Source organism: Battus philenor, unplaced genomic scaffold, assembly GCF_028537555.1.
Source record: "Battus philenor isolate CCGP_79_NKW_IND1 unplaced genomic scaffold, ilBatPhil1.0.hap1 SCAF_11, whole genome shotgun sequence".
Taxonomy (NCBI): domain Eukaryota; kingdom Metazoa; phylum Arthropoda; class Insecta; order Lepidoptera; family Papilionidae; genus Battus; species Battus philenor.
Window position 1 is genome coordinate 15,264,371 of NW_027181673.1, and position 11,909 is coordinate 15,276,279.

At 36.3% G+C, this 11,909-nt stretch overlaps 1 protein-coding gene across 1 annotated transcript; it reads left to right on the forward strand.

The window, feature by feature from the left end:
* Positions 1 to 835: 835 nt before the first annotated feature.
* On the forward strand, positions 836 to 11,335 carry LOC137930041 (hemolymph lipopolysaccharide-binding protein-like). Its single transcript, XM_068773186.1, has 6 exons — positions 836 to 1,043; positions 3,219 to 3,286; positions 4,835 to 4,956; positions 6,794 to 6,926; positions 9,812 to 9,872; positions 11,120 to 11,335. Exons 1-6 carry the CDS (start codon positions 1,039 to 1,041, stop codon positions 11,232 to 11,234), a joined length of 504 nt encoding a protein of 167 aa, XP_068629287.1. The 5' UTR covers positions 836 to 1,038; the 3' UTR covers positions 11,235 to 11,335.
* Positions 11,336 to 11,909: the final 574 nt, after the last annotated feature.

Here is an 11,909-nt window from a genome sequence, read left to right on the forward strand (position 1 = left end):
GAAGTCTCCCTTAGCACACAAACGTTCTTTGACTTTTTAAATTTAGTAATAAGAGCTTTCTATACATTATCTGAAACTTCACTTTTAAAAGCGCATACATTGCTAATACAATCATTTATTAATCGATAAAGTAGATTTAATATTGTGTATGTAACACTTCTTAGGAAAGTAATAAGTGTTTGGAAATCACTCGCGGTATTTCCTTACTTCTCGTCAGTTTTGTGAATTCAAGCAGAGTGTAGTCAAAGCTAATATAGATTAAAAAAACGTTAATGATCAATAAGAGTTCTGCGAAAAGATCCAATGTTAAGTAAATTAATTTTATCTATATCTCTCTCTGCGTTTTTAAAATATATTTAATTGTTGAAATTTAATTTAGCTATTCCTTCATCATCATCATCATTTCAACGTTGCTACTTCGACTGTTGGACGTAGGTCTCCCCTATAGACTTCCTAAAGAACCGGTTAGAGTCGACCTGCATCCAGTGATGTTACATGTATACGTTACTTGTTTTAAAGTGTGAGCATATATATACTTGGGTAATACCCCCCAGTTAGGTAGACCAAAGACAGTTGAGGTCACGGGAAGGCGCTGGATGCATACAGCGCAAGACCGGTCATCGCGGCGACCTTTGGTGGAGACCCGTGCCTTGCAGTGCGCGTCCATCGGCTGAAAAGATGAAATACATGCTCATGTATTACTCTTAAAGACTGAACATAAAGTTTATTTTAATTTTATTAATGTCAAAATGTTATAACAATGTGTTTGACCTTACAGTTACATTTTTATCAATTATTATTGCCTAGATTACTATATATCAACATAATCGCAGTTCAAAACTTTGCAAAGGCACCGAAGCGTAAACAAAGAGGTTATCCAGGTCACGTCTGTGACTGTTGCACCGGGTGACCGCGTGGCGCCGGACCCGCACGCTCATTGTGTACTCTCAATGTGTTACAGATATCGAGGCGAGCAGTGAAACGAGATAGCAACTGATTAAAGACTTCAATTCACAAACAATCTAATACCAGGTCATCATGAGGTAAGTTTCAAATGATTTATATAACTTGTTCCGATAATATGGCAGCTAGCTTACCAGGAGACCAGAGCGAGGATTGAATTGTTAGTGCGTTCTAGGTAACTTACGGGAAGCGAATGAGCCTTACAACTCCATCACCTGCCTGGCAGGCGGTGCTTTTACGAACGGGGCAGTCACTTTAAAGAGCACTCATGTCGGAGACGGAGGAGTCAAGGCCTACCGTAAATAGGTCCTCGCTCTCGGGCACGTATACTATACTTAACGTTTGGGAGCTTTGGGGCGTTGGAACGTTAGGGGTATATTAAGCATAATCAATAAATGAGGAATAGGAGATGTCTGACATACTGGCTTGAGAGATACTCGGCTTCAATCGGTTTCGATATTAGAATCGTGGGTTCGATTGTTTGCATCAGTGTACTACATGGACCAGAGGTCTGGTCACTGTGTCAGTGGTGGCTATCGGCAATTGGCGTTGGTCTCATAGTGACTATTTGATTAACTACAAAGGCCGTACATGTTCGTCTGCCTGGTATGGTTTGTAATTGAGCCACATGGGCGGTAACCATCCCGTTAGAAGTTACTGGTAGCGGTAACTTGCCAGCTGGAAACCAACAGGTTGCCGCAGTTCTGGTAGTTGCTGCTGAGCAAGAAATGTGTAATAGATAAAATCCACCGTAACCGGGTGTAGTTAGTGCTAAATCCATTACGGATTGAATCATTAGTGCGTTCTTTTTGGCACACGGGCAACGAGTGCGCCTTACAACTCCATCACATGCTTGGAGAAACAGGTAGTGTCCATTGCCGCTCTTAAATGAGTACTGCCCGCTGAGGCGGTGGAGGCAAAACCTGTTGTAAATAGCTCCCTGCCCGCGGGCAAATATACTGTCCCTTTTCGTGTAACCTAACAATTAGGTACTTTTAGAACGTATAAAAAATTTACCTAGGAATAAGTTAGAGCCTTCTGCAACTCCTCTTGTCTTGTTTATAGACTTTAAAGATATTTTTTCATGTTACAAAGAACAGAACCAAATTCAACTAGAACCGTACGTAATTACACCCGTGAGTTCTGCAACAGACCCTGTGGCCACTGCAAAGAATCGAAAGCTCTGAGCGTTTTAAGTAGGTAGAAACTCCACATATTGCTTCAAGATAAAAAAGTGTCATATGTACATATCCTTCATATAGACTATGAACAACTTTTTACATCGAAGCATAAAGTCGTCTAGATTCGGGGTGTATAACAGTGTACATAATGCGGTGGTAGCAATATCACGTCACACGAACTCGCGTGTTTATTGCACGGACGAGACTTAAGATGAAATTGCAACATTTATCGATTTGACGAAGACGGCAACCACCGCACAGATACTGGCGTACAAGCTGAGGATGACAATATGGAGTAGGGACGAGGAAGTGATCAGTGGCATCGTTAGCGCATTGTGGTCAAACAAACAATGATTTAAGAACCTAAGATTTAGGGAAGGAAATAGTTTAAAAGACTTAGGAAACGGCAACATGCAAAAACACGAGCAAAAAAATTCGGAAACTTTAAATTGAATTGTAAGCACAGACGCTAATGTTGTTGGTGGAATTTAGAAAAAAAATCCGCATATATAGTTAAGATTTATATATTATCTATACATAAAGAAGAGTGTCATTGTAATTTAAAAATATTTGAGTATTCCGGGCCATTTTGTATCAGTTATGTAAATAAAGTTGAATCTCCAAATATTTTGTTGAGTGCATATCCTGGGAACGGCTTGGCCAATTTGACTGTTCTCTTTTCATATTTTCGTTATATGACGCGAAAAATTATTTTTCGAGGAAAAAATTGCTAGAAAAATAAAAAAAATGAACTACAGAGTAAATTAAAACTCCCATTCCTTGCTATCAAATATTTGACGACAATTTTAACAAACATAGTCGCGATAGTATGTAGTCAAAAAATATCTTATATTTAAGCATAACAATAAAAATATAATTAAATCATTGTTCAACACAATTCTTCCGTGTGAGTAAAATATAAAAAAGTAATATCAATATACATCAAACAATAAATAAAGTGATCCCTCGTTTAAATAATTTTAATTTATTCATTGACTTTTACTCTCATGGGTAGAATTTCGTAGTAGTTCGCGTCTACGATACAGTTGACTGATCTATGACAATCGTTTCTAGGTTGCAAGAGGTCACAATCGTCTTCACTCTAATGAGCACGTGCTTTGTAAGCAGCAGGAGCCTGCAGGGTAAGTAAAAACGTACCCTATCTGTAAACGATAAAGCCTTTTTTAGATTGCCAAAGAAACTTTCTCCTTCGATCCTGTTTAAAGAAACGATGTTATCCTGTTAGTTTTGTAGAACAACGACAGCCAATTTACCGTTGAGAGCATCGTGTGTCCACGAATTTTATGGACGCATTTCAATGTGATCAGACCGTTCACCGTATCGTATCGTTCAACGTAAAATAATGAATTAAACTATGTAAGGTTATTCTTATATATGTTTAACTACTATAAAGTCAGTAGATTGAGGTTTTTTAATTAATACAATGTTTCAATTTTTTTGAAAACTGAAAAAAATGTCTCATATATTTTTTGATATATACAAAAACTAGCTGTCAAGACAGACGTACAACCCGAAGCAATTGGCCTGTTGTTATACCAAAAGAAAAAATAAAAGATAGTAACGTATTTCAAAGTAGCCATTTTGTTTATTGATAAAAAATGAAATATGAATTAATTTTATGATAGATATGCAGATGTTATGCGACAATATAATTTTACACCGCGTTCATAACAAACTGACAAACACACTTTTTATTTTGTTTTCTGGTATGTTAGTTTAAGTCAAATACAACTTAAATTTCTGCGAAATTTTATATGTTCTTTGTGAACCTTTTACGAAGTAATAGGAACCTTATTAAATAAAATCGGTAATTTAGTTGTCTATTTATGGCGTAGACTGACACGGAGATAAGTATCATGTACTATCGTTCATTTGAAAATGTAACAAAATAAAGCAAAAGTAAGTTTAATTAGTTTATAATTACAATTCATATATCAACCATAACAAACCGCTAACAGTAAAAAATAAAGTCGTATTAACGTATTTAAAACTTAATAATTAGGATTATTAAATTTAATTGGGAAAGCAAAGCAATTTTTAACAAAATCTTAGCTTTTGTATGACACCTATTGTAACCTATTCTATTTTTTTTACTTTATGAAGTCATTAACATTTTCACAAACAAAAGATATCATTAGAATCTAAAGTATTTAACGAAAATGATTTCCATAGTTTACACTACAAAAAATATAAAGTGTGTTAGATCAAAGTTATAATTTGTAAATATCGAAATGTACATCGAACTCTTACAGAAGGAATTGTAAAGGTAGGCGCTACGTGATAGTAGGTACACGTGATTATGTAATGCAGTGATCCGCAACCTTTTTTCATCTACAGCATACTAAAATTTTTTCAAGAATTTCGCAGCACACCGAAAGCTAAATTCGAGTGACGAGGGAACATGACTATCTCGTCACTGTGTCACCTCAAATACAAAACATGTGTAATGAAAAAAATTGTAAAATTTCAATTTATTAATCTTTACCACGGCACACTCGTATCCGACCTACGCCACCTCAGTATACCACGGCACACCGGTTGCAGAGCACTAATGAACACTTTCTACCACATTTTTTTCATTTGCCATCTTTAACGCTGTACTTTGATATTACCTACGCAATGGTGGAACGAACATAATTTGCAAACATAATAATAAACATTAATTTCAGGGTACACGAGGAACAAGGAGCTCGGAACTGCGTATAAGATAGTATACCGCTCACAGCCCTGGGATATGGCGCGACAGCTCTGCGAGGATGAAGGCGCCAAGCTGGCTGTACCGCGTTCAGAGGTGAGACCCAATTGGATAAATTTATAAAGAAGCACCTCGGTGCCTCCAAAAGTACACATTAATACAATCTTTTTAAATAATCACTATTTCCCTGTTTGAAAGAAAACGTGACTCGTGAAACCACTTTTATCAAGGTTCTCCCATAAATTTCTTCCTATTTTAAATTACAAAATGAATACACAATATTTGTTTTTATAGGTCGTTTTATCATCTTCTTCCATCTCTCAGAAAGCCTGCCTTATTTCTAAAATTAAAATAGAAGATAATCCTACATGTTTATATAAACACAATCATTTAAAGTCACTCATAGCGTGGCGCAGAAGGTATAGGAGAAACAATCTCTTTAGAAGTACTTCGTATAGTCTCTCTGAGAGTGGCATGAGAAGTGATGTAAGGTTTATACCAGTTGGATCTCTATTTTATTCCTACTTCGTTGCAGTACAGCCAGGTCAGGGGCACGCTTTTGTGCCGTTGCCTTTGAGTACGGTCTCCAGGGAAATATATCTTGTCTTCACCCTAAGATTACGCCTTAATTGACCTCCTTACTTTATTCATACAGGAAGTACATAATGAGAAAAATTGGAGAAGAGCACAATCAGATAGAAACTATAATCGAATTGATCTCTCTTATAATGGCAACTTAAAACTTGAGGGTTACAAAGGCGACTTAATCTAAGAAAAGCATCAAACTCGACCGGGATTGCTTGCGATCGTTTATACAATGATGCATAATACAATAGATGGAGCAATTCATTTCTACGCTCTATTTTGTCTTAAAAATTATTTACACTTTGACGGCAAGTTTTTGTGTTATAACAATTTTAATAAAATTACGAAACTTCCGAGTTGCGCAGAAAAGAAACCTGGAAAATATGCGAAAATATACGTGATATTTGCAATATCAGGCTACTTTGAAATATACGAGAACATCCCGAGACGTGGACACGTCTTACTAGAATGTCTAGTCTTTGAAATATACGACGTTCGGAACAGATGGTGCGCGGCAAATGTATATATCGCCAATTTTATGAGTACTCTAGTGAGTACACTTTCTTCGTTAAAAAGTTTCATTTCTAATACATTTTTATATATGGTTCGAAATTGACCATCACGTCTAAATAAGAGACCAAGTCATACAATGTATAATTGAGAATGGGAGACGAAAGTTGTTTCTCTTTGCTCCAGCGTGGTTGTTGCGGGAGTCCGTGATCCAATGTTAGAGTCGAAAAGCTCGAAATACTGGGCAAGTGTGTGCCCAGTTCCTATAAAGCTGTAAAAGCCTCCGGGTTAAAAGCATGAACTTCAACCGAAACCAAGTGTGTGGTGCAGGGCGGAACAAAGAAGTACGTCCGCGAACCTTTAGTTTGGATCGCAATAGGGTTTTAACTCTGTCACTAAGAATAATAAAACACTAATTAAAGATTAATCAAGAACTAAATAATCACGCCCTCAATTTATACATACGTCAAGACTGAGCAGCAGACGGCACGGGTTTGTCGAGGAATTTTTTAGTTCCGGAATGTCCGATCACAGCGCGCAAAAACAAAATGGCCGCGCGTATCTGAGTAATTTTAAATAATCGAACGAATTAATGGTTGATAAAGTACGGTAGACGTCTTAATTATATGCCTACTTTAACAATTTACTTTTCAGTAATATATTATAATGATATACGGCTGAAAATATTTTACTTTTAGTATTGGGATTGCATATTTGAAATACTAACCAATTTGAATCCTTTTTGGATATTGTAAGGTTTTAGGTTTTTCTTCGGAATCACACAGTAACCTGAAGTGCTTACAATGTAGATATTTATAACAAAATTGTGACATTACAGAAAGAGTTCCAGTTCATCCAGAAGTTGGTGCGCGGCATGCACTACCCAGCCTTGACCAATACGGCGGAGAAGCTGGTTGTATGGCTGGGCATCAACAATATAAACGACTTCAGGACTTGGATTACTGTTGATGGTAACTTATCATAATTTACTATATTATAATTTCATTTTAAAATTGTAATTAATAACATGTATGAATACTGGTGTACAGTATAAGTATCCGACATAAGCTAGCGTATAGGCAAGTTGAAATAGAAGGGGATAGGCCATAGCGCGCAAGGGGTCTTTAATGTTCTGGAGTCGAGAGCACAGACCGAAAAACGCAGCAAAGGTCCACGCCTGGAAAGGCTAATGCCCAGCTGTGATCATCTTATTGATTGTGATAACGAAAGTGAATATATTGTTGATAAGAAATAAAATCTTGTCAAAAATGTAGTCGTGTGAATTTAACTTAAGAAAGCGACATTACTTTCCGGTCCCCCTAATATATAAAGAATTATATTTCTGTGTAATTTCGCTTTTGCACCGCTGACGATGACGTAATGCAGCTCCTACGGTAGTATTAATAGAATTTACTGTTTGTTGGGAAACAAATAAATCTAAACGTCACAAAACTAAGGTTAATAATTACGATGACTTAGTCAATAAAAAGAGGAAGAAACGAGAGGTCTGTCAGCGAAATCTGTCTCTAACCTGTAGAAGAATTTAGTTCTGTCAAGAGCTCATCAACTCATTTTTACATCAGGCTTCATTAACAGCTTTAGTAGAGTGGGCAACTTTGTACGCTTCTACGATGTTGGACATCCACAGCTGGACATAGATCACGCCCGTAGATTTCCAAAAGTACCAGCTAGAAGAGGCTTCCTTAAAATTATCATGCAATGTATTTAAAAGTTCATTTCAAAACTAGTAAAAAATTACTTTGTAAGTGTTTTTAGAAAATCGATAATATTATACAATATTACTGTGATCAAAAAGTAAGATGAATTTTTAATTAAAATGTAAATACTTTATTCACTTTTCCAAATCCGATAAAACGCACTTGCCAAGGCTTTTTCCAGTCCTCGAAACAATCGTAATAGTCTTTTTCCGGTAGCGCCGGTCTTCAAAACCGTAGATTCGGTATTTATCTCCTCAGTCGTAGCAAAACGGCGTCCCCGCATTGGCCTTTTGAGTTTGCTGAATAGCCAGAAGTCGCACGAAGCCGAATCAGGCGAATACGGTGCCTGCGGATCGATATCAGTCTAGTTTTTCCTTTGCGCAATTGAGACACAAAACATCTTTTATAATGGTTTCGATTAAGCCAAAAAATATTCCAACTTTTTAGAAACAGACGCTTGGCAAATGTTATAAACAGTTCTAACAATCTAGGAAAAATAAATTACCTGCCTAACTAATTTCCGGGTGTTTTAAATGAAAATTTCACCTTACTTTTTGATTACAGAAGTATATTGACAAATCAGGACATATGCGAAACCCTCGCAGCGTTATTTTCATTTGAGGGAAGCCTTTTTTTATTATTATTAGGATCCATGTTCCACAGATGTTAGCATCCGTGCCTTTGTTTTATATTTACGTTTAAAATTTCTGATGTTTTGCTCACATTTTGCTTGTTGCAGTGTTCAAGTAAAATATTAAGTCTTAATCTATTTTAACGACGCCCTAACAATGTCCAGTTTATTGGACTACATTGTAGTCCATTGGATTGCCATGGTGGGATGACTAGGGTTCTCAATTTGATTCTTTACCGGCGTTCTTCTCTAGATGTACGTAATTCATCACCACCATTACGTCATCTGATAAGCGCTCACTGCAAAGCGTAACCTTCCCTCAAAGATCGCCACTTTGACCGGTCTGGTTACTTCCGCATCCAGCGTGTAGGGGCATAAATGAACAACAATAAGTGACCCAAATTTCAAAACCAATTTAATTCTGTTCATCTTCCCTTAATTCAAATCATGTTTTCGCTTACACCGGCCATACAAGATGATATCTTTGCGCTGTAATTTCTTGCGCAATAAAATATGTGATGGTTTGTGAAACGGAATTTTAACTACCTCGTTAAGGGTGCGAGCACGTTGAGCCGGTACGGCTTTTTTCCTGGTAGAGTTTTAAAAAAAAATCTAGTTTTGGTTTAATATATTTTTAAATCTATTGCGTGATAATTCTAGTACTTAAAGGGTAATTATTGTAAAAGCGTACACAGTTCCCCGCAAAAGAGGTATAACAATGACAAACAAGCTAGCTATTTTATAAAAAAAAATATATAATTTTGTAAATACTTTTTTTAATACCATATTAATACCTAATCTAATGATTGTATTCATCAAGAAAGGAGTGAACCAATCACTATCTAGTTTTCGATACAGAAGCTATGTGAAGTATTAAATATTACAAACAATAATATTTTGAAAGAACCGATAAAAAAAAGTTTCGAAAATTGCAACTCGTCGAGAGCTAATTGAACTGCAATGTGACTTATTATACAGGATGATTGCCTATAGATGTAAAAGCTTCTAACGGGAGAATATATAGCTAATTTTTTGTCAATTAATCTATCGTACACCCTATGTAAAAATTTCAAAATAATACATGACATTATGTTTATTACGTATTAAAATTAATTATTGTTTTATATCGGCCCGCAGACTTTGTACTGACAAATGTTATTGCCCTGTCGCATTACAATAATGATTCAGATTGATCATTTTATACAGAGTGATCAAAAATAGATTTGAGTTGTAATTGCTGATATACGTGTTTGGTAATAATTGTAAATCTTTTACAATTATTACCAAACACTCTGTACAAATAGTCGTTAATGAATTTGATATTTTAAAAATAACACATGTGTTCTAGAATTATGTTTGATGGATACCTTTCTATTTCACTTAAGACCTGGAAAAAGGAACACTCTAGTGTAATAGCACCTTACTCGTGTATACGGTTGCGGCAGAGTTGTCTATGTAGGCGAGGTGTCGTTAAAAACATATTAATAACTGTAGGTTGTTGTTCCAGGTGTCGACATTCGGGAAATAGGCTTCGACAAATGGGCCGGCCACAACGGAGAAGCGACTAGGTAAGTGATCCCTGATGTAGTGATCGCAGGTTCCGTTTATGTTAAGGATAATCGCTGTCTTATTTATATAATAATACATTTGTTCGTTAAGAATTATTTACGTATACTCACACAGTCGTTATCTATAAAGAAATAAGGAAATCGCGATTGTATCGCAAACTTTGATTTCATACAGACATTTAAACTGACTTATTACCAAGGAAAAATATAGCGGACTGTATTGAAAAGAATATTTCAAGTTATACTAAAACTTGGGAATAAATCTCTTTAAACTGTTATACTAAAGACCTATTTGTTCGCCAAATTATAAAAAAAGCGAACTATTTTGTTTTGGTTTCTCCTCAGATTAAGAAACGTTTACCCAAATAGCTTTATTTCTTTTTCTACATCTACGTATCAAAAACAAAATTATATGTATGAAGTTATAATAGCCCAACGGTAGAGGTCTAAGACTTGCGATTACAGGTCGCGGGCTCAATCCCTGCGATACTTTACTTATTCACATTTCGTGTATTAATTAAAAGTTAGTCTGGTAGACATCGCCTTCAGCGATGAGACCGCTTCTTGTAGATGTGTATTAAATGTTTCTTTTTTAGTTATTACCTAAGTTACTTTGTTAAATTTCCTTTTAGATTTTGATATAGAGTGTTGGTGCAAAATAAATAAACCAGTAAATACATAGAATTTACACAGGTTCACAAACATGTTTCCAAAGCATGGGCAGCAGCGTCCACTGCGTACAACATAGTACACACAACATACAACATAGTACACACCGCGATAGCCAACCCGGCTGCCAAGCGTGGCGAGTATACTATTATATATCCTCCTAAAGATATCTTTGGGGGAGGCCTTTATCTTCTAGAGGACGGCTATGAGCTGCAACGACGATACATGAATATTTAAAATTCATTTGATTTCAGTTTCTATTACATTGGGCTACAAGTGATCATTAGTAAGAAAAGGACCAATATTTAGCCACTTTCGCACATGCAGTGGTAGTCGTGCAATGAAATGCACCGCCCGCCAGCCCGCTGATAAAACCGATTAGTGCCAATCACAGAGTCTAATCGGTTAACTAATGATAGATATAGACTATAATAGATAACTAATCGGTGTAACATAGCTCCTGAAGATGCCCAGTGGAGGGGTGAAACACGTGTTGAGTGATTTGGTGGTGGCGGTTGTGTGATTCGCATTGTTTGCCGCATGCACATTTATCAGTAAAATAAATGATTCATTTGCAGCAACGCCCCCGACGAGCCACACTGCGCAGCGCTGGACGCCATCAACCCTGGCCTGAGAGACTGGTGGTGTCACCGCAGTCAGCCGTACATCTGCCAACTGAACCTGACCAGCTAGACGATCATCTAAGATGCTGGCATTCAAACTTCACCAAAAAGTATTACCTATTTTTAAGGCTATTATATAAAATGTTAAAAACTTTTTTATTGAAACAATAACAATGCATTTATTTTTTATTTTAAATAATAAAATATTTAAAAGTATTTACTTCTTTTTATTTAATAATATATACAGTACAAATAATAACTTAACAATTAAAAGTGCAATAGATCATTATTCTAATCGTTCTTGATCAGCCGTTGCGTTTAAGTATGCCTTGTAGTTACTTTAAACTAGACTTTCTAGCCAAAAACTATCAAAAATTACAATCAATAATCATATGATTTTGGTAAGACTGTATATTCTTAGAGTTCATATTTGTAAATAATGTAACCTAGTCGGTTACTTGGTGCGATCCTACTCACGCCACGTTTACCGTGGGCGCCACTCAGGAACGTTTTGGTCGCAATGGTTGTAGGTGGCGCGTAAGATGTCCACGCCCACTGCCACTTCAAACGAGGTACATCAGTGATCTTAGTTCTTCTGCGGATTTCCTTATTTGGAGCATAGACCTTTCCATTGTTCTCTGGGCTACCTCGAGCCTTATTATGAGGTCCATCGCTATCTATCACGCGACGGCTTCGGATGTCATCACTGGCAATACACATTGGATAAAGATCTCCGTTTTTTATT

Excerpts from the sequence above, each read along its gene's own strand:
- LOC137930041 (XM_068773186.1), top strand. Across the intron at positions 3,287-4,834 it reads AAGCAGCAGGAGCCTGCAGG|GGTACACGAGGAACAAGGAG; the intron begins GTAAGTAAAAAC and ends CATTAATTTCAG. Across the intron at positions 6,927-9,811 it reads GACTTGGATTACTGTTGATG|GTGTCGACATTCGGGAAATA; the intron begins GTAACTTATCAT and ends TTGTTGTTCCAG.